The sequence below is a fragment of the Arthrobotrys flagrans genome (assembly GCF_004000055.1).
Source record: "Arthrobotrys flagrans strain CBS H-5679 chromosome Unknown unitig_8, whole genome shotgun sequence".
Taxonomy (NCBI): Eukaryota; Fungi; Ascomycota; class Orbiliomycetes; order Orbiliales; family Orbiliaceae; genus Arthrobotrys; species Arthrobotrys flagrans.
The window spans coordinates 1,750,032-1,769,159 of record NW_027137553.1 but is presented as its reverse complement, the minus strand read 5'-3'; the positions used below and the strand labels follow the sequence as shown (position 1 = coordinate 1,769,159).

The window sequence follows — 19,128 nt, the reverse complement described above, 5'->3', positions numbered from 1 at the left end:
CAAAGGGTGGCGTCTATAGCTACCCCTCAGGAACCATCACACGCTCTTGACAGCATACACATAACTACTTACGTAGGTATATAAGGAAACCACGCACGCACTTTTGACAACAATCGATATCCAGAAAATTGCAAAAGGGAATACCCGAAGAACTCAGTTGGTTCGTCGGGAAGCCACTATTCCTGCGTTTCAGTTGGATTCCCCAGAACTATGTGATTTAGTCTAGAGAGTTAGTACCAATTGCCAAACGGGCCTGTTGAGGGAGATACTGGAAGTCGAAAGCCAATTCGAAATGATCGATTGAATCTAAAACTCTGATGCTTGAAGTTTTAGCAGGGCTGGTCTCGAGCCGCCCTATGTCGGCCTATGCAAACTAGAAAGCAATGCGGGAATTTTACCTATCTCGTCGAAACCGGAATGAACAGGAAGATCGACGAGAATTGAAAAGTCCGGACGTTATACTACCGCAAAAGCGCTTTATCGACGTGGGCGGTCTACAAGATGGATGTTGGATTTGATTCCATTTACCTCAGATGGAACAAGGAAATATACCGATTCATCCGTTCCTCAGCCCAGGAGTATGGATTCGTCGACGGACACGCGCACAAAGCCACACCACCGAGACTGAAAAACTGTATGCTAAGATATATTTTACCTCTTGCTTTTAAATCACAACGAGGGCACCTCGACGCTTTCGAAGAATGACGGCATCCACTCACCATCAAAGGAGCGAGCAAAATATGCATCTTTCGCGACAAAAGGCTTACTATGGGCCAGAATATCAGTTGTTACTTCAAGACGCAGTCCTGACGGAGACGAGCAGAGAGTTTGGGGCAATTTTCGACCCGAGGCCTCCAAACGTCATTGTCAGCCCAACCTTTCACATCCGTGAAAGGAAGAGAGTGAAGGACTTGCATTGTGACTTAACAATCAGCATTACCATTCTCGTAATCCGCCGAGGAAGACTCTGCTTCAAAAACCGGGGCGACCTTCAAGATTATACCTCTAACCCAAAGAACCCGTCTCTCCTCCCTATCAACAAAGACATGGGCTCCGAGCCTGTATTTATACAGTTCAATAGGGGGATAGCCAGTCGACAAGCTGAACTCCAGCGCCTTCAATGTCCCACTCCAACGTGCTAATCAAAGTGGAGCTGCTGGGCCCTTCTCCAACTGGTCAATAATAGCATTACTCTGATGTTGGCCTTGGCGATATAGTTATGATGCGCCAGGCCGTGAAGATGCACGCATGATTCGAAGCCCGAGTATTGCATCCTATCGGCCGGCAGGCTGCACGAGCATTTACGATCGAAGAGGGACGTGACCGCGCACTCATTATCTCAATAGCCACGCAGGAGAGACTGTATACCGACAGGAAGAAAGGCTTCGAAGGGATAGGAAGAAAAGCCACTGTATCAGAGGCATATGCGAGCGCAGTACGCGAGAAGGATGAGCTTGAAGCAGCAATAGGGGCTGCACAGGGCGAGAGCGTAGACGAGGAGGTCTTGGATGGAGGTCTAGAAGAACTAGATAATGCGGAGCCGTGCGATTGCCCGTATGAAAATGACGAAATCGACGAAGCTCTAGACTTTCTGTCTAGGGAAGCGGGACATGAAGTTACTGACGCCGAGTTCTAGGTCGTATTTCGTTCTGACGATGGAGGATTCGAATTACCACCCTAAGCTGAAGAAATATTGGAAATGGAGCGATTAAAGCTGGCCACCGCGTTTGAGTGTATTGCTCTTGTGCAACATCTGAAAGGGAAAAGGCACAATACCATTTCAAAACTGTAGAACATTTTTAAGGAAAGTAAGGTCATGCCTGAAGGGGCCAAATATCCCGTATGATACTCGATACAAAAAAAAAGGTTGCCAACAGCCATCCTAGCCTGTAGTATCGATAAACCTCGGAATCGTATGTTCGATTGTGAAAAGGGGATGTGTTGAAGTGTTGTATTTCGAGACAAATCGCCCAAAAAGGAAGCGTCGATATTGCCCGGATCGACGCAAAAAAAAAATGGCAAAAAAGGAATGCCCGAAGGCTTATATTATACGTAATGCGTCCGCCGGGAATCGAACCCGGGGCTGATCGAAACTGTAACTGGGGAACCAGCCATGGCAACGATCAATTTTACCACTAAACCACAAACGCTTACTTTGTTGGAATCAGAAATCAAAAGTGAAATCAAAAGTGAAATCATAATTTAAATTTGGTGATAATGTGTTGATGGTTTGTGATAACACATCAAAAAAGTCTAGCAACGAGACCAGTGATATGTTATGTTCCAGCTTGATGCTTATTTTATAAAGAAAAAAAAAAAAGAGTATATATTTGGATGTTCAGCATCTATCACCGCTCTAAACTCCCAGAAACTAACCTACACCCCCAAAGCAAGTACAATCCCGCTAATACATCAATCTATCTATTACAATGCGCCGCTAAGTACTACAGATAAATACCCCCCCTTCCACAACTCTATTTACGTTAACCTCGACCTCTCCAGTCGCTCAGAAGCAATATAATTTTAATGGTTATTCAGTTCACTTCCATCTTGCCAGCTGGTGCAAAACGGACATCTCTTCGCTTTTGCCGAAATATCCTTCTTGCAAGCGGGACACTTAGTCTGATACTTGATAATTGCTTCGCTCGAGAATAAAGAGTAGAACTTGGCGAGGGCGTAGAGCGTAACACCAAGCAGTAGGAATTGAATAAATTTCTCCAGGAAGTGCCTACCATCCGTTAGCCCGTTTGTAAACCCGGTAACTTATAATACCTTTGTGGGCTCGGTGATCGAAACGCACCCATAATTCCAAGTAATAGCCCCATCATCCTGCGCCTGCTGAAAAGTATTGTAGTGGGCAGTTGAATTATGGCCTTGCTTTAAGACTATGAAGTTTTCGGCAAGACTCTGCTGCCACATAAGGGATATCGGGGGCAGAATGATATCGGCAACAAGAGAATTTACAACGGATGTAAATGCAGAGGCAACACTGTGTTGGTGATCTTGCCGTTAGTGGTACTGTGACGTAACACAAAGACACAAGCTTAAGTTCAGGGGCCGTCTGATGCTCGTGGACAACCAGTGCTCCATGAACTTGATATATCATGATATACATGGATTTGGAAACATAAGTACCTAGTTCAATTGGAAGTAACTTACATGAGACCGACGGCGACTTCGAGGACATTGTCGCGGAGAGCGAAGTCTATTATCGGACGACGGTCAGTGACAGATAACGGCGGTTGGTCGCATGCATTGATGGTACGTACCTCGAAATCCGGCCCAGACGGATGATACCCGACGGACGGCATCCCGACCACGGTTTATGAGTGGCAGGCTTTCTGTATCTATGCTTGATGGCATGTTGATCATGAATGGGGTCTGAAGGGGTTTGATGAAGAGGGCGAGGTCGAAAGATCGGATGAATTTCATTAGGAGTTAAGCTAGATTTCATTAGGCATTAAGCTAGTTTAGAGTTGGTACTAAATGAGGCCCGAGCTTTGCCAAGAACGCATCGAAGTGCGGTGATATGATGTCAGTAGAAGTAGCTTGGAATAGTATACAATATACAGCTGATATGAAGTATGAAGCATCAAGTGAACTTTGTGGATAGAGTTGTATTGTATTGGAGGAGTTTGATGAGCAAGGCCCGCCGATCGAAGAACTAGAGCCCCTATACAAAGTAATCCTTGGTATATCAAGTACTAGGTTCTTTGAAGAGCGAATCTACATATTTCAAGACTCGCCACTAGTCAAGGAGGGTGCTATCTTGGAGTATAAGGGTGGCATTGCATGTGTTGTTTGAGAGCTCAGACAGGAAATATGTTGCTGTCAAACACTTTTTTTCGTTTTGACAAAATAACTTCAACAGCTCTTCAGAGAGAAAAAGTTCAGAGAGAAAAAGAGAAGAAAAATAGACTTCCAATGTATTCAATCCGAATAAAAACGAGTCATTGGATAGGAATGATAGAATTCATATTTCAAGGTAAAAAGTGCAAAAAAAACTTTTAGCTACTCTTTGTTGAAGCGTGTCATCCTTAGTGCAGGGGCCATGCTAATCTTCTCTGTATCGCTGTTTGAGGGAAAGAATGTTAGTGACGGGATTCGAACGCGGGTTCTTTTGGGAAGGAGCAAAACCTACTTTCAAATTGACCATGTGACCCGAAGGTCAAAATCGTAAACATGATTTGTGATATATAACCCCATACTAAAATTCCACATTGGGAAATCACACAACAACATGAGTTTCACAAATCTTTTTGGACGGGCTGAATGTGAGCTTTGACGCCCATCTGGCACCCCATCTAGCACCGGGATTTAGTTACATGAAAACATAAAAATGAGTATTCAACGAAAGTGTTACTTATAAAACTCATCGTACCGACTACGGAACCATTTCGGATAAGGTAATTAAATGCAAAATACGATATACAATTAAATCTGCAAATGCCCTCAAACGCGCGAGCGAGACTCTAAAGTTAACAACGTGCCGTGTACATATTTTTAATCAAACAGGGTTCCAACTTAAAAAGACTTGCCACTCGCACTGGGTAATCGAATTTTGACTCGTTTCCCATGCGATTGCTAGCGCTCTGCGAACACATGCAAGATATCGATCAATTCATGAAGTTTTCTTATCGGTGTATAGTTGATCATTCCACTTGACCTTGTAGTTTGGGAATGAGCCGCTTGGCTTCTTGTCCATAAAATATTGCGCGTAATCTTCGTTCCATATCACAAGATCCTTGTCCATATCGACGCTCCAGGGTGAATCGCATCTATAACTCATGATTTTCTGGGGACCTGCCATCTCGAACCCCGTAATCTCCCTTATCCCTTTACCTCCATCGCTTATAAATCTGTTTTTACAAGCGTCGTCCGTGTAAAAGTGACAAGTACACCCGTTAATTTGCCAACCTCGTAGGTTAAGGCCGGGCTCTTTGTCAATGACTATTGGCGTACATTTGCCCTGTTCGGTCTCTTGGCTTATATATTCCCGTTTGAATGCTGTCTCGAGTACGCGGGAAGGTGCGCCACCGTCCCATTCCGAATATTTTATATCGAATTCTACCCCATTCGAAACCCTCAAATAGCAAGTATTGAATCTAAGCCACCCATTATCTTTGTAGCAATGAAAGCTACCGTAAATCGGAGGCTGAAACATCCAAAGCTCATTGTGTCCTACCTTAGTTTCGATATTCTTGGAACCAACTCCTTCCCCACAATCCCCGTCCTTGTAAAACACACACTTGCAGTACCCTTAGACAAATGCACCTGACAACCGAGTCAAATGGGGAAGCACTTTCAAAACTGCTAAATTGTTTTGAAGGTCTGTCATGCGGTAACATTTTCCCTCTGGAAGGGATCCATTTTCGTCAAGTTCGGAAGTACTTAATGGGACCCCTCCCAAAACGCAAGTCCATAAATGATTGAATCGCCGTGGAAGGTGTAGAAACCGACACGACAGACGGGCCTGGGGCTTCCAATTGTCCAGCGGTGCCAAAGCAGGGATGGTGGGTCTGGAGGCTCCTTTCGGCAGACCAGAGTTGGAACAACGCTGCCCAAACAAATACTAAACAAAGCCTAGGACCATAAAGTAGTGGTAATGGATGGAAGTAATTTGCTCCTCATTTTGAAACATGAATTGGCTTTGAATTCTAAGTTCAGATTTATTTAAAGGGGGTGGATGGAGAGAAGCTTAGAATTTTGTGGGAAAGAATGACCTTGACGATATATTCGCGAGAGCCTATATATTATGGGAGTAATGAAGCTTAAGGGGGTGTAGATGGAGATGATTGAGATGGTATTTTAGCTTATAAGGTTTGTATAGATAACCCTTCAGAAACTAGGATTCTTTCATGGATCTATGCTTTGAGAACTGTGAAGGGGTGATACCAGGGGACCGAACGACCGGCCTATATCTTGAATTCTACTCGGCCAGGGGATAAATGATCGATGAATCAATGAATACAGCGTTTTTGCTGCAAATATAAATTTTCGGTGGAGTGCTACCGTGCCGTTCCCCTATGGCGCTAAAACAGCTTAGGACACAATGCCCACATATTTGAGCCTATGCATATGCGGTTGTCGCATAAAAGCACAGCCCTACCGTCGATGCATCTATTTTTAATTATATTCGATTGTACGGTGAGTGTTTGTTCTTTTGTTTCGAAAAAAAATTTAAAATGTATTTTTAAATCGTGTTTAGAATGGAAGGGAAATGATAGTAATAATGGAGTTGGCCAATGGGGCTACGTGGCCATGCTAAGAGTAGATTTATTCGAAGGTTCTTTAATAAGCCCATGCATATGTGCCGACTTCACAACTTTAACCTAAGAAACACCACGCCGTATACGGTGCCGTAGACTAGTTTCATCCCGGTACCCCGCCCGTGGTAACACGAAACTCAAAGTTAGTTTGTTGTATTTTGTTGCAGCTAGCCACGCGGAACCCTATAGCTACTAGTCCACGCTGCGAGCACCTCACAGTACAGTGTACATTGCATTCCCGCTGTATACGCCCCAACATTTCAGGATGCCAAAACCAAATATCAAAGGCACCGTAACTTCGGTCGAACCCCTCAACACCACCGATGCCAAATGGGTTAGACTCGTCAAGTATGACATACCCCTCTGTCACCGAGATTAATACCTCTCGATGAATTTAGACCCCTCTCAACTAAATTGTACATGAACCCTAGCATGAACCCGTACCCCGCTAACATCTCTACAGAATCTCTTACAACGACCCAAACTCCACACCCCGAACCTGGGAATCTTCCGAACGACTTACACGTCCCAAGGATTCTAAATCCGATGGTGTTGGTATCATTGCCGTTCTAAACAATCCCGGCCAGAAGCCTTCGATTCTACTACAGAAGCAATATCGTCCACCAATTGATAAAGTTTGCATCGAGATACCAGCGGGATTGATCGATGCCGGGGAGACACCTGAGCAATGTGCTATTCGAGAGTTGAAGGAAGAGACAGGGTATATTGGTACCCTAGCTCAAGGTGATGACGGTGGGAGCGTCAGTGCTTTGATGTTTAATGATCCTGGGTTTTGTAATACGAATCTTAAGTAGGTGGTTTTTTACCCAAACTATGAGACCCCGTGTGCTAATGATATTATCGTTCAGCTTTGTGCACTTGACGATTGATATGACGCTTGAAGAGAACAAGAATCCAGTTCAAAACTTGGAGGAAAATGAGTTCATCGAGTGTTTTACTGTTCCTCTCGATGAACTTTGGCAGGAGTGTAGGAAATTGGAGCAAGAAGGGTATGGCATTGATGCCCGAGTAGGCACCATCGCGGAAGGTTTTCGGGTCGCAAAGATGTGGAATATGTTTAGATAAGCGACTAAATTAGACATGGAATACCCTGGCAATAAACGATAGAAAATCTTCTGGATCATAACATTCAGTGATACTATCGGCCCTCTGATCTTACACAAGACTACTCTGATCTAATTCTAATCATAAGAATAATCCGTATCCTCCTTATCTGCTATAAGACTAACCACTAGCGACCACACCGTATCAGTATCTTGAAACCCTATAACAAAAATCTCGTGCGAATTCTCCGTTTTTATCCCCCATTTCCGTAGAATCGGTTCTATCTCTAAAACAACCGCCTCCAAAATTTCTCGAATGTTGGTTTCTCTCCGCAGATTAACTTTCGCATCCCGTATATCGCCAGACCATCCACCCTGTGTACTGCCGATGTTTAAAGCCACGGTGACCATAAAATCCCCAGACTCTGCGATTATAGTTTCTAACCAAGTCCTCCCCGGTCTCATAGCGGTAATGCTGATAACGACCGAGAAGCTCCCCTTCGACTACTTCAGTATCAGTAGACTGTTGTCTCTTCCTCGTCAATAGAGGAGTCTGGTCTTCATCCTCACAGAACCTGACAGGTGTAGGATCAATCGTCGGAAACGGCGTAAATATCGGTTCATCAAGAAATATGAGATCCATAATATCCCCATCCATTAGCGTCCGAGTTCCTCCCTTGGGTCCTCATATCTCATACGAGTATTTAAAACGCTTAATAACCCCGCTTTGAACCATAAAGCTAAAAGCGGGTTTACTACTGCCCCCGACCCAAGTACTCGTCACAGCACGACTACAAGTAACCAATGAGAAAGAATAGTTATACCGAGTTCGTTGTATCGTCTTGTCACTCAAAACAATATCCTTCCGAAGGGGGCATATCTTCGCTACGGAAATCTGGTCCTTAATCGATAGATATGACAAAATCTGCGACTGGAGCTCAACGGGCAACGCTGGTATAGTGGATCTAGTGTTCGCTGACTTGGCAGACACTATTCTTTCGGAACCTCGTTTCTCCGCAGAACTAGGGGGGAGGCTTGCATTATCTATATTAGTACAACCCCCTAGGAAAAACTCTCCTATGTAGACGGTTAATAACGTTGGTCATGTACATTTGCTTTGTTCTTCGCTTAATAACTTTAAACGGACTTCATTTACGTCGGTATGGTTGCATATTTCTTGGGTTGCAAAGGTGGTTGAAACAATCGGAAGGACTAGCCTTGGGTTACTCTTGCTTGCCGAAATGTTTTTGGTTATGGAGGGCCGAGGTTTCGGGTTTATAAAGATTACTAATACTCTCAGCTGGTGAGCATAAGGGGAATTGAAAAATACGAAGCCGAAATTGATAGATAATCAAACTACTATTGACAGTCGTATGGAAATCTTCGTCGCGTCTAAAATACTCCAGTGCGGTTTGATGTCTCTAAGATCGTGTCGAGTTCGAGCCAAGGGCCCGGAGGGCTGGAGTCTACCAATTTGGCCTCTTTCGGCTGGGGCGAAATATACCACACAAGCAACGCAAACCCAAATTCATATCAACAGGTGGTCGACCCGGGAATATCTGCTTCTGGAAACCCAACTCGGATATTATGGCCCCATAAGCATTCTAGGCGCTTGGTATACGCTTGGTATACGGGGGTGATGCATCTACAAGACTTCCCAGAAAGCTTATGATCGCCACTGTGCATATGACAGTGTGCGGGCACACGCACAAGCCCGACAGCAGATTATTGCGATGCCTTTTATCAATTGTTTATAAAAAGGAAGGCCGAGGGTACAAGCAATGGCTCTCCTTTTCTTCTCGATCTTTATCCAGTGGGAATCTTGACCTTTGGGTTGATAACATTCTTTTGACGAGTTGTTGCGGTTATCCTTTCTAGGATTCTTCATTCTTTTGAAATTCTTCGCTCATTTGGTGTTTGAATTCCTTGACCTTCGTCATTCATTTTAAACAGTTTCGCGCAAAAACTACTTAGCTAGACAAATCGGGCTACTACATACAAAAGCAGTAGACAAGATGCAGCTCCTCATCCCCGCCCTCCTGCTTGGAAGGTACCTACGCCCCCGCTATAAATTAAACCCATGACTATATGTACTAACCCTTTTATGATAGCTTCATCCAATCAAGCGCCGCCGCCAACTACGGCAGCAAAGTCAAAACCGTCACCGAAACCGAAGTTATAACCAAATACAAAACCATCAAAGCCATCAAAACCGTAACCTACACCAGAACCGTCCAACGACCCCCCGGCCAAAAGGATCTCGAATCCTATGCCTCATACAAAGGCCTAACCTGCGTTAAACCCTCAAAAACCACAAAGGAACCAACAACAACAACCGAAGTTGAAGAAAACTGGGTTAAGAACTGTCCTGCATCTGTCACCGTCACTGCGATTCCAAAATGCCCAGCGATTAGGTGTATGGCTGATCCGCAATGCCCTGTTTATGATGAGGCAATGCCAATTGAGTGGGACTGCAGATGTAAGGATAGACCACCAACCACTACTAAATGGGTTAAGCCATGTCCCTCGTGCTGCCCACCACCACCAATTCGGCGCCATGAGGGCTCTTGCCTTGGGAGAATGAGCCACTTGCCAGTCTTCACGGCGGATCTAGATGAACCTGAGCCAACTAATAAGGGTATCGCGGTTGGTGAGCCAAATCCAGCGACTCCAAAGGAGGACAAGGAAGACAAGGAAGAGGAGCCAAAGGAGGACAAGGAGGAACCAAAGGACGAAGAGCCAGAGAAACCCAAGGAAGAAGAACCAGTAGCTGATCAGGAGAACCCGGTTGAAGAGCCAGCTGCCGACGAAAAAAAGGGGTGAGGGAGAGGATAGCCCCAAGGAAGTCCCCACGGAAAGAGCAGAGGATTAGTTAGATGATGCCTGAGGGCGATAGATAGGGCGTAAGGACACTCAGGGGGGCTCAAGTTCAAGACTTTCTGTGTTGGGCATCTTGATCTATTGAACCAGGGAAAGGTGTTAGATATACGATATCATTGATGACAACATGATATTACAAGTGATGTGTCTGAAGGAGATCTATGTATTAACGTTATAACGAATATAGATGAACCCTGTGGAAGAAATGGAATCGATAGTAAACAGATACCCGGGTAAGCTGTCTCAATCGCTGTTCAAGTTATAGTACAAAAGTTTAGTCCATAATCTCTATTGGTCAAAACGTGCAATAGTATGATGTGATGTTTTCGGAAAGAAACAAAACGGTGAATATATCGCAAGAGGCTCTCATGAGATGAGTACAGCCAAAGCAAAATACCGATCAGATTTCAACGGAGTGGCCACCTCCTTGTTCGGCTGATCGATCATTCGGCTCATACTGGGACCCTTCCCTAGCCGTTCTGGCGGCCTGGCGGGCATGTTTCGCAGTCCATGAGGCGTATTCGATCTCGTTGATAACCGCTTTCCCCAGAAGCTTGTGAAGCCAGTCATGGGCACCCTTCAGTCCGATCTCACTTTCAGAACTCAAGGCACCGATGTACCCTCGAAAGACATCTGCGAGCTCTTTGGTGGTGACAACACCCCAGTCACCGTAGTGATGGATGTGCTGCTCCATTCGGTAGCAGATGGCGAAGTAGTGGGCCTGGTTGTCGGTGAGGAATGATTGCTTGATTTGCTAGGAACCGCAGAATCGTTAGCGAAAAAAGGTTGATTGATAAACAGTTCGGTAGCTCTTGCCTCTTGAATGTTATACTCAAGTTCCATGCCCTTGGAGCGGATGATATCTTCCAAAACCTCATCCATGATCATGACGCCTGTACGAGCGTAGGATGGCTCTTCTCCCTTGGACTTGGAAAAGACCTTCTTGAAGCGACTTCCACTGCTCTCACCAGCAGTAGCAGCACCGCTAGTGTTCTGAAATTGACCTTCGGTATTCTCTCTCATCTTTTTATCGACCTTGAGGACTTCTCTGAGGACCTTTCTGTTCTTGATGTCTGGAAACGCAGGGAGTTTAACCACCGGCCGCGTTTCAAAGGGCTCCAGATGGCCGATTGGAACATCCAAGGGGACGATATTGTTGGAATTCATGGTCGCTCTGTCATTGCTTCGGTTGATGGGTCCGTCTGCACCGGATCCGAAGCAGGAGAGGTTATGCATACAATCCATGAACTTTCTCATGGCAGAAGGGGAAGTATGCAGTGGCTCGTCTATGGTGGCAGGCCTTGGAAGCCTGTGTCTCGGGATACGGATCGAAGGCGAACTCTCTGGAGAGGTTGGTGGATTTTGATGATGTTCGGCTTTGAGTTTCTTTGATTTCTTTAAGAGAGGCGGTTTGTGAAGAGGAGGAAGAGGTTCGGTGTAAAGCGAGTGAAGGGACATTTTATAATTAATGAAAGAGGTAGTCCGTGAATATATTGGCGTAGTTGCTTGATGGAAGATCAACCGTTGCGAAGTGGCGATGGATTAATTGGTGATGAATTGGGACCGAGTAATCTCGTGGGATGTAGGGATTGATTCAAGTACTTAGCTACAGCAACTCTGAGATCTCGAGCTATCCCAGCATTACTATAATTCTGGCCGAGTAATTGAGTCTACACAAGTACCTTTAAGCTGATAGCTAGGCCCATTACTCTTACTATTTTTCATTCAAGTTGGTCAATTGATCGATTTCTCTGGGAGATAAAGTATACTATGTTAATTGAGGTTTTGCTGCTTAGTAATGAGAGTCCTTGTTATGTTTTGAATGGGATCTGAGTTGTTACCTATCGGCTAGTCTCATAGGCCACCTAGCTACTAGCTGTGCTTCGAGTTAGACTCTTACGTAGCTTAATTACTTCGATCCCGATGTCGCCACTGCTTCAAGGCCGTAGTTCACAAACTATACATACAGGACTCTAGGGATCTAGGTCATTGTGCCTGCTTCGAATTTTCTTTAAATTGCTTATATATCGACCAGGGTTGGATACTAGACAACTTGTATGTATGAGAAGAATCTCGTAGTTTTCCTTTTTCATTTGTTTTAGCGATTGAATCCAATTCAAGGATTCCAAACGTTAAACTTTTAAAAGAACCATATAATTATTTTACAGGATCCCATCCCCTTCCTTCTTATCCCCTTCACAGTGACGTTTTAACCCCAGCCTTTGCATCTACCTCTGCAATCTCCTTATCCTCGCCTTGCCCCTTCGATCCCCTAAGTATGTTCATAACCCTCCCTTCCGCCGCAACCACATCCGCCCAACCCTCCAAATACTCCACAAGAGCCTTCTTCAGCGTCTCCACTTCCTCATCTGTATTCCCATTAGAAAACCTAAACATAGCCATAAAATCCTCCTCTGGTAGCTTCGCAATATTGAGAAACTCTTCTATAGTCTTCAACTGTGCAACCACAATTGCCAACTTCCCCGCTTTGTCTCCACCAGGGAGTGCAGAAAGTCTCTCATCCAAATTCTTGGGTTCCTGTAAGATGACCTCCTTGCTCTTGGTATCATCTATATCAACCACCTCTTCCGTCATGATGTACTGTGCCAAATACATCTTACTTGGTTCCGGCTCTTGTGGCTCCCCAACTACCCACGGATTCCTATAGATCTCCGCATCACTCTTCAAAAGTGACAAGATAGTCTTCTTCTCCAACTCCTCTCCAGCATTTAACCTCTCAATAACAGAAGCAATATTCTTCCTGTTCTGAATATTCACCGTGTCAACTTTAAACCTCTTTGCAATCTCCCGTCTCTTCTCCTCCAACTGTTCATAAACCTTCTTCGCTTCTATAGGACCACTCTCCGCAGCTTCCCACAGTTTCCCCTTCAGCTCCTTTAACGAAGCCGCTCGTTTCGCATATAATTGCGCAGCCGCCAACCTCGTCTCATGATCCACCTTCGTAATATCCCCCGTCTCCTTCAGTTTCTTAAAAGCCCTCATGACTCGATTCAACCCCCTCTTCCCCTTCCTAGTTGAATACTCCTCAAGTGGCACCAAAGCAACCATCCTATCTGAAATTCCTCTCACAACTTCATTTTTCCCTTCAAAATCCCCAAGCAACAATTTACTCAAAATCTCCAACGCAACTTCACTCCACCTCAAAACCACATTTCTCTTCTCAATCCGGTCTCTAATCTCATCCTGCTTCATTTCATACATACTCTCCCTCAATAACTTGGTAACAGGGTCTGTGACTTGCTTCCTCAACAATCTGGCAACCAAAAGCCTCACGTTCTTCTTGAATTGTGCTTGCGGCCAGGCGGTGTATGGGAATAACTCGATAATCCGGGCGTAAAGCCAAAATTCTTCTTTAGGTGGTGCCTCCAATGTCGTCGTCTTTGATAACATCTGCCACGCCATACTCATAGGCTGAACACCCGCCGCTAACATGGTCATTAAGTATCCGAATAGACCTCTCATCATCTTGACAGTCGTATCAACTTCTTCTCCGAACTTGGCCTCCTCGGGAATACCAGAGCGGGTAGCCGCAAGACTCTTCATAGCATCTGTAAGGGCGTACGCCAATAGGAAACCAAGATCCTTGCTTGCCGGTGGGATTTGAAGCTCTCGAGATTGTATGGCTGAGGTAACCGTTGCTCGCTGGAGGATTCTAAACATGGAGACGTGATGGAGGTTGCATAGTTCCACCCAGAATTGGCTGTAGGGGTGCTTAATGTTGATGAATTGGTCGAAACAGGCGAAGGCAAAGGCGGAGCCGGATTCATTCTTTGAAACTCCGTATGGGAAACTTAGTGCCAATTCGCCCTTGTTCCTAGCTAGCGGTCCTGTATGGCCATCCTGAGATAGTGGGAGAATAATACCGGAATCTAGACCGCTGAGATACTGGACTCTGTCATCGAGGATACAGATGTTTGATTCCCTGTTGGTGATTTGCTGTAGATGTGGGAGGAGTGTGGATTCCTTGACTTTCCCGAGTAAAGCCTTGAATTGTTGTTCCTCAACATTGGCGATAACCATCCCGATGTCCGAGCAGTGTTCTTCGAGAAGGGAAGCGAGACTTTCGTATGTCATATCCTTGCTCGCAGCAACATTGTCAAGAATCTTCTGCTTTCGTATCATCTGTTTAAGATCGTACTTGCGAGTAGAGGAGATTCGAGAGGAGACTAGGGTACCCAGGGCATCGATAAGCCATTGAAATGCGACCTTGGCCTGCTTTTCGGTTCGGCGGTATTTCTCTATGAGCTTGGGATCGCGGTCTTTCCCTCCCGAGGCAAGAAGACTGTCAACGTATTCCTTCTTGGCAGGAGCAATGAGTTGATCCATCATGTCCTTAAGCGCATTCTGCAACTTGGAAGTGAACTCTGGCAGCTCCTTTGGTGATAGAACAACCTGCGCTTGGGCGAGGGTATCTAAGATGTCTAGCTTGAATTGTTCGAGTTCCTCGAGCTTCAATGACGTGAAGTTGGTGCATAGGTCATCAGTGGAGCATACGGTGCCTCTGAAGTAGACCTTTGTGTCGCCTTCAACCGAGACAATATTAGTCCATGGCTGCTTTGGAGCCTCGCTTGGTATATCCAACAGAGCATGAGTAGCTGGGGTCTGAATAATGTCGACAATAGCCTCCGTGATATCCTCGCCAAACTTGGGGATTTCTTCGAAGATCCCGGTCCATCTGATACCTCTATAGAAGTAGTATCTGTCGCCAAGCTGAATGACAACTATCGACTGAGGACCTGCCAACGAAGTAATGGCGTTGACTTTGGTGTCGTTCAGAATATCTTCGACCGAGACCGTATTCTGCTTCTGCGATGGTAATGGAGCGGTAGTTTGAACGATAAATAAGCCATTGCATCGGATATCCGGGTTGAGAACACGAGCTTGGTCAGTCATACGATCTGAGACCGTAAAGACAACGAGCGGAGCCTTATCAAAGAGTCGCTTATATTGCGTATACGTGACTTTGGCGCCTTTGAAGGGCTTTCCGAGGGCTAAGATCATGGAGCCCTCCAGTGGGTTGCCCAGAACGCATGGGAGGACAACTTTTTTGGCGCTGGTATCAACGTCAGCCGGTTCCTTTGAGTGAACAGTAATCCCCTGAAAGTATGTGATATAGTTCCCGCCCTTGCCCTTTGCGCATTCTGGGAACTTGCAACCTTCTTCAATTACGAATAATGGCTTCGCGGTATCAACTTCTACGATCGTCAGATCTTCTATCGCAGCTTCCTCTGTCTTAGACTTCTTCTTTTCATGCTTCTGGGTCGTTCCCGATTCCTGGGTGCCTGTTTGTGGTGGCTCCCTTGCAATCGCTCTGGCGAGGGTATCGCCTCCAAGGTTCGACCCACTAGCAACTTGATTCGAGGTAACTGCTGTCGGCAAAACTGAATAGCAGACTTTGTCGCCGCGCCTTCTTCCAACAACTGGCACACAGATTGTTGAATCACCAATAGTGGCTTGGTCCAACGGAACAGGCACAACATACATAATCTTTGCATTGTGGTCGCAAATCGTAACAGCTGGGTTCTGTTCCTTGAATCTGTGCAAAGCAGTGCTGCTATATCCGGACACAAATAATGCAAAGGGTTCCTCATTCATTCCTTCTTGGAACTCAATGTGGTGGAGAAGGGTTGCACCTTCATTTATGTCGCCGGAGTGTTGGATACCGGGAAGTGCGCGGTGTGTTCTGTTGCAGTACAGCACCATACTCCCATCAGATCTTCCAAGACAAAAGTCGTAGTATGTCGGCATCCGGACAGACAGGACGACAATTGACATTTCACCTGCCACGAAAGGAACCTCAAGGTAAGGGTTCACAAGTGAAATGATCTGATAGCCCTTGAATTTTTCCAAGGCACAGAACATTTCTATCCTTGTAGTAATGGTTTCAGACAGGGTGTTCAAGTCAGTAGCAGAGAAGAAATAGTCTTCACCCTTGTCCAAGATGTTGATATTATGTATTTCATCATTCTCGAGGAGAAGGAGGGATTCATTGAAAGGGTGAGCTGTGCCATTGGGGTTAGGAAGTAACCGTAAATACTGCGAAACTTCCCCTTCTGTTTGGAGAAGAGGGTTGAAAACGGTCTTTCTAACTTTGGCAAGCGACATTTTGAATATTTTTGGTGTGGGACGGGGGAAGTTTGTATGATGCGTCTATTGCGGGGCTGTACGCAATTCGTGTTGTAGCTGTTGTGGTGTAATTTTGGGGTGCTCGACGTTCGCACCTGCAGTTGCACAACGGCTTGCGATTGAATTCGGATTCAATGTAATGGATTCGTTTTGTCCTCGGCCTGGTAAAGTTCGAGAAGTTGAGAATCGACCAGGTCGGATGAAGATGATTAATATATGATTCTGAGTCTTCTTCGCGCTGACGGCTGACTCAAATCTGGTTTGCCATCAGTGTATTCTCAGGCGCAACCCAGGCTTGACTCCACGAACTCGGAACTAGCTACCAACCCTAGCCTGATTAGTGACGGTAGGCGTTAACTAAAGCTGACTGCGCCGAAGTGATTTGGTTGGGATGTTGAACGTTTTATAATATTCGATCTTAAATTGCATGATCATGCATGAGAAAGGATACCAATGCAGTCTGCGGGCCAAACTACTCTCATTGAATTCAATTCAAGGTAATTTTCTATTCTAATGATCGTTGGTATCCAAATACATCGATCAATACCTTTCAAAGGTGCTGTGCATAATCCAACAGCAAACACATTTCGAAACAAAGTTGTAAACGTTATAAACTCAACCCTTAGAAACCATCGCTACAGTATTTTTAACAGCTTTTTAAATATCCAACGGTTTCACGAAACTGGCTTTACGAGATTTTGCGTTAACTGGAGTATGCCACTACCTAAACCAGCGCCTAGCAGTGTGAAGAACTAGATCCAAGCAGGCTATGTAGGCAGAAGGGATGCTCTATCTTAGTTTTTAATATCGACGTTGGCTGAGCTGTCAGTCTACCATCACATAGCCCCATATAACCTGGGGTTTATAATCAAATGGATCTTTATAAATATTTAATCTTCCATATCAGTATTTTACCTAAAGCTCGATTATCGATCTTATGCACCAACTCTAAATGTTTACGGGAAAACGCCAGAGGACGAACCAACCGATCGGGATCGAGGTATCTCCTAGAATAAAAGGCTACAGCTTTATTAAAAGATTTAAAGACGTATCATGCGGCTTCTCTACCTTTTCGGTGCCGTTAACTTTTTATCCAGTCTCCCCCTCATTGTTACACTCCCAGCTTCAGACGTCCTTGTCCAACCTTTACAATCCCTCGAAAAACGGCTATGGCTTGCAGATTTACCGCCAATTGAACCAGAATACCCGGGGGGCTTTTATAGTCAACGTGATCAAGGGACGATCAATCGCCTTCTAGACTATGGTGATGGACCTAACTGCGTATTAAGCCTGTTAGCTTCAGCTCGAAACAACCGAGAAGATGAACAGCGATGGGTGGGCTGGCCGCTCGGCAACGATACGTATCGGTACGAAGGGGAAAATAAGTGCCAAAACTTCAAAGATCTAAACAAAATGCTTCCCAATCGGGTATCCAGCTACCAGGTCACCGGTTATTGCGAATGCGAATTTTTCGATAATGAAAATTGCGAAAATGGCAAATTTAGGGCCTTCAACCGCGAGGACGATTCACTTAAAAAGCACGGAAATAACGACCTGCTCGAGAGTTATAGATGTTGGACGGAAATGCACCTGGAAAAGAGTACAACGTGTCTGCTCTTTTATGGACCACAGGATCTTCGGAACGAATTGACCAAAAAAATGGGTGGCTCTCACTTAGATGGCGATGATATAAGGCTTGACCTCCCTTATATGACGGCAAATATCGCAAAGGATAAAATGTTTCTTGACGGCCCAGGAAGCCAACTTAGATGCTATAGGCTGGCACCTGACGTCCAAGTTGAGTCTATCATTGTCAGAGGGTGCTCCTGTGTATTTTATATCAATGATGACTGCACTATGCCGCTCTTTAACCCACTGAAAGGAAATTTTGGCGTTGGAAATGCCGGTTGGGGTATGAGAGCTGCGAATGGGGAGGTCGACAAAACTAGTTTCAATCTGCTTCGCTCTTTTACCTGCGGACCGCCCTATGGTGTTAACTGGTACCCTAGGTATTGGGCTTTGCCTGAGTTTACAAGCACAGCTTAGATCCCTGGCACTCCGAAACAATTGATGGATTAGTTCGCTGTCGTATTTTTGTAGGCTTAAAATCAACAAGATAGTTTCGGGTTGATCCCGAAAATTATATTATCAAAAACGAATTTTATAGTTATACAAGTATTCTGGCAATTATTCTCGAATCAATCAAATCCTTTCCACTAGACTATTCCACTAAGATATTAGCATCGAATCACTGGCGCCACCTGGTGAAGGGCCGCCGGTTGTCCGGTGGCACACTGTTATGATATAAATTCAATAATTACTGAAGGCTGGCGGTTTACGGTATTGATTACCGTTTTACAGAACTTAATTTCTTCCTATGCACATACTTATGCATATATGTATGTATGTATACGATCGTGGCCGGCCGTGTAACGTTCAAAATTACGCTTCAATAACCAAGTAAGTATACTCTGGGGCTAAAGGCCCGAAGCAAGTCGGCCAACTCGAGCGGCCGTACCAAAGAGATGTCGAATGTAGCTGTAGCTGCAAAGAGAAAACCAGCCACACCTAACAACCTTAACTACTCGTTTACGTACCAAGACGGAAGTGAACCGTAATCAGCATAATGCATATGCAGATCGCTGCACATCTAACGAGGGATCAAAACCCCACCTTTCGGCCCACAATTTCTTTTCCTGTAATGATATTTTTGAAAAGAGCGTCAATTTTCGCTGTCATCTCTTCGCTATGCTTTTCCATATATAGTC

General features: G+C 45.1%; 5 protein-coding genes across 5 annotated transcripts; 2 read left to right on the top strand and 3 right to left on the bottom strand.

Annotated features, from left to right (window-relative positions):
* Positions 1 to 2,523: 2,523 nt before the first annotated feature.
* Positions 2,524 to 3,432, bottom strand: DFL_007016 (uncharacterized protein; the record flags this gene model as incomplete). Its single annotated transcript, XM_067636532.1, has 4 exons — positions 2,524 to 2,728; positions 2,801 to 2,989; positions 3,160 to 3,205; positions 3,270 to 3,432. 4 exons carry the CDS (start codon positions 3,430 to 3,432, stop codon positions 2,524 to 2,526), a joined length of 603 nt encoding a protein of 200 aa, XP_067488138.1.
* A 3,102-nt stretch (positions 3,433 to 6,534) lies between these two features.
* On the top strand, positions 6,535 to 7,355 carry DFL_007015 (uncharacterized protein; the record flags this gene model as incomplete). Its single annotated transcript, XM_067636531.1, has 3 exons — positions 6,535 to 6,617; positions 6,733 to 7,080; positions 7,139 to 7,355. 3 exons carry the CDS (start codon positions 6,535 to 6,537, stop codon positions 7,353 to 7,355), a joined length of 648 nt encoding a protein of 215 aa, XP_067488137.1.
* A 1,993-nt stretch (positions 7,356 to 9,348) lies between these two features.
* DFL_007014 (uncharacterized protein) lies at positions 9,349 to 10,156 on the top strand (the record flags this gene model as incomplete). Its single annotated transcript, XM_067636530.1, has 2 exons — positions 9,349 to 9,383; positions 9,445 to 10,156. The coding sequence occupies 2 exons, from the start codon at positions 9,349 to 9,351 to the stop codon at positions 10,154 to 10,156; spliced, it is 747 nt and encodes a 248-aa protein (XP_067488136.1).
* Positions 10,157 to 10,613: 457 nt separating this feature from the next.
* On the bottom strand, positions 10,614 to 11,671 carry DFL_007013 (uncharacterized protein; the record flags this gene model as incomplete). The annotated part of the gene is made up of 2 exons (XM_067636529.1): positions 10,614 to 10,967; positions 11,087 to 11,671. The coding sequence occupies 2 exons, from the start codon at positions 11,669 to 11,671 to the stop codon at positions 10,614 to 10,616; spliced, it is 939 nt and encodes a 312-aa protein (XP_067488135.1).
* Positions 11,672 to 12,409: 738 nt separating this feature from the next.
* DFL_007012 (uncharacterized protein) lies at positions 12,410 to 16,339 on the bottom strand (the record flags this gene model as incomplete). The annotated part of the gene is made up of 1 exon (XM_067636528.1): positions 12,410 to 16,339. One exon carries the CDS (start codon positions 16,337 to 16,339, stop codon positions 12,410 to 12,412), a length of 3,930 nt encoding a protein of 1,309 aa, XP_067488134.1.
* Between the last annotated feature and the right edge of the window lie 2,789 nt (positions 16,340 to 19,128).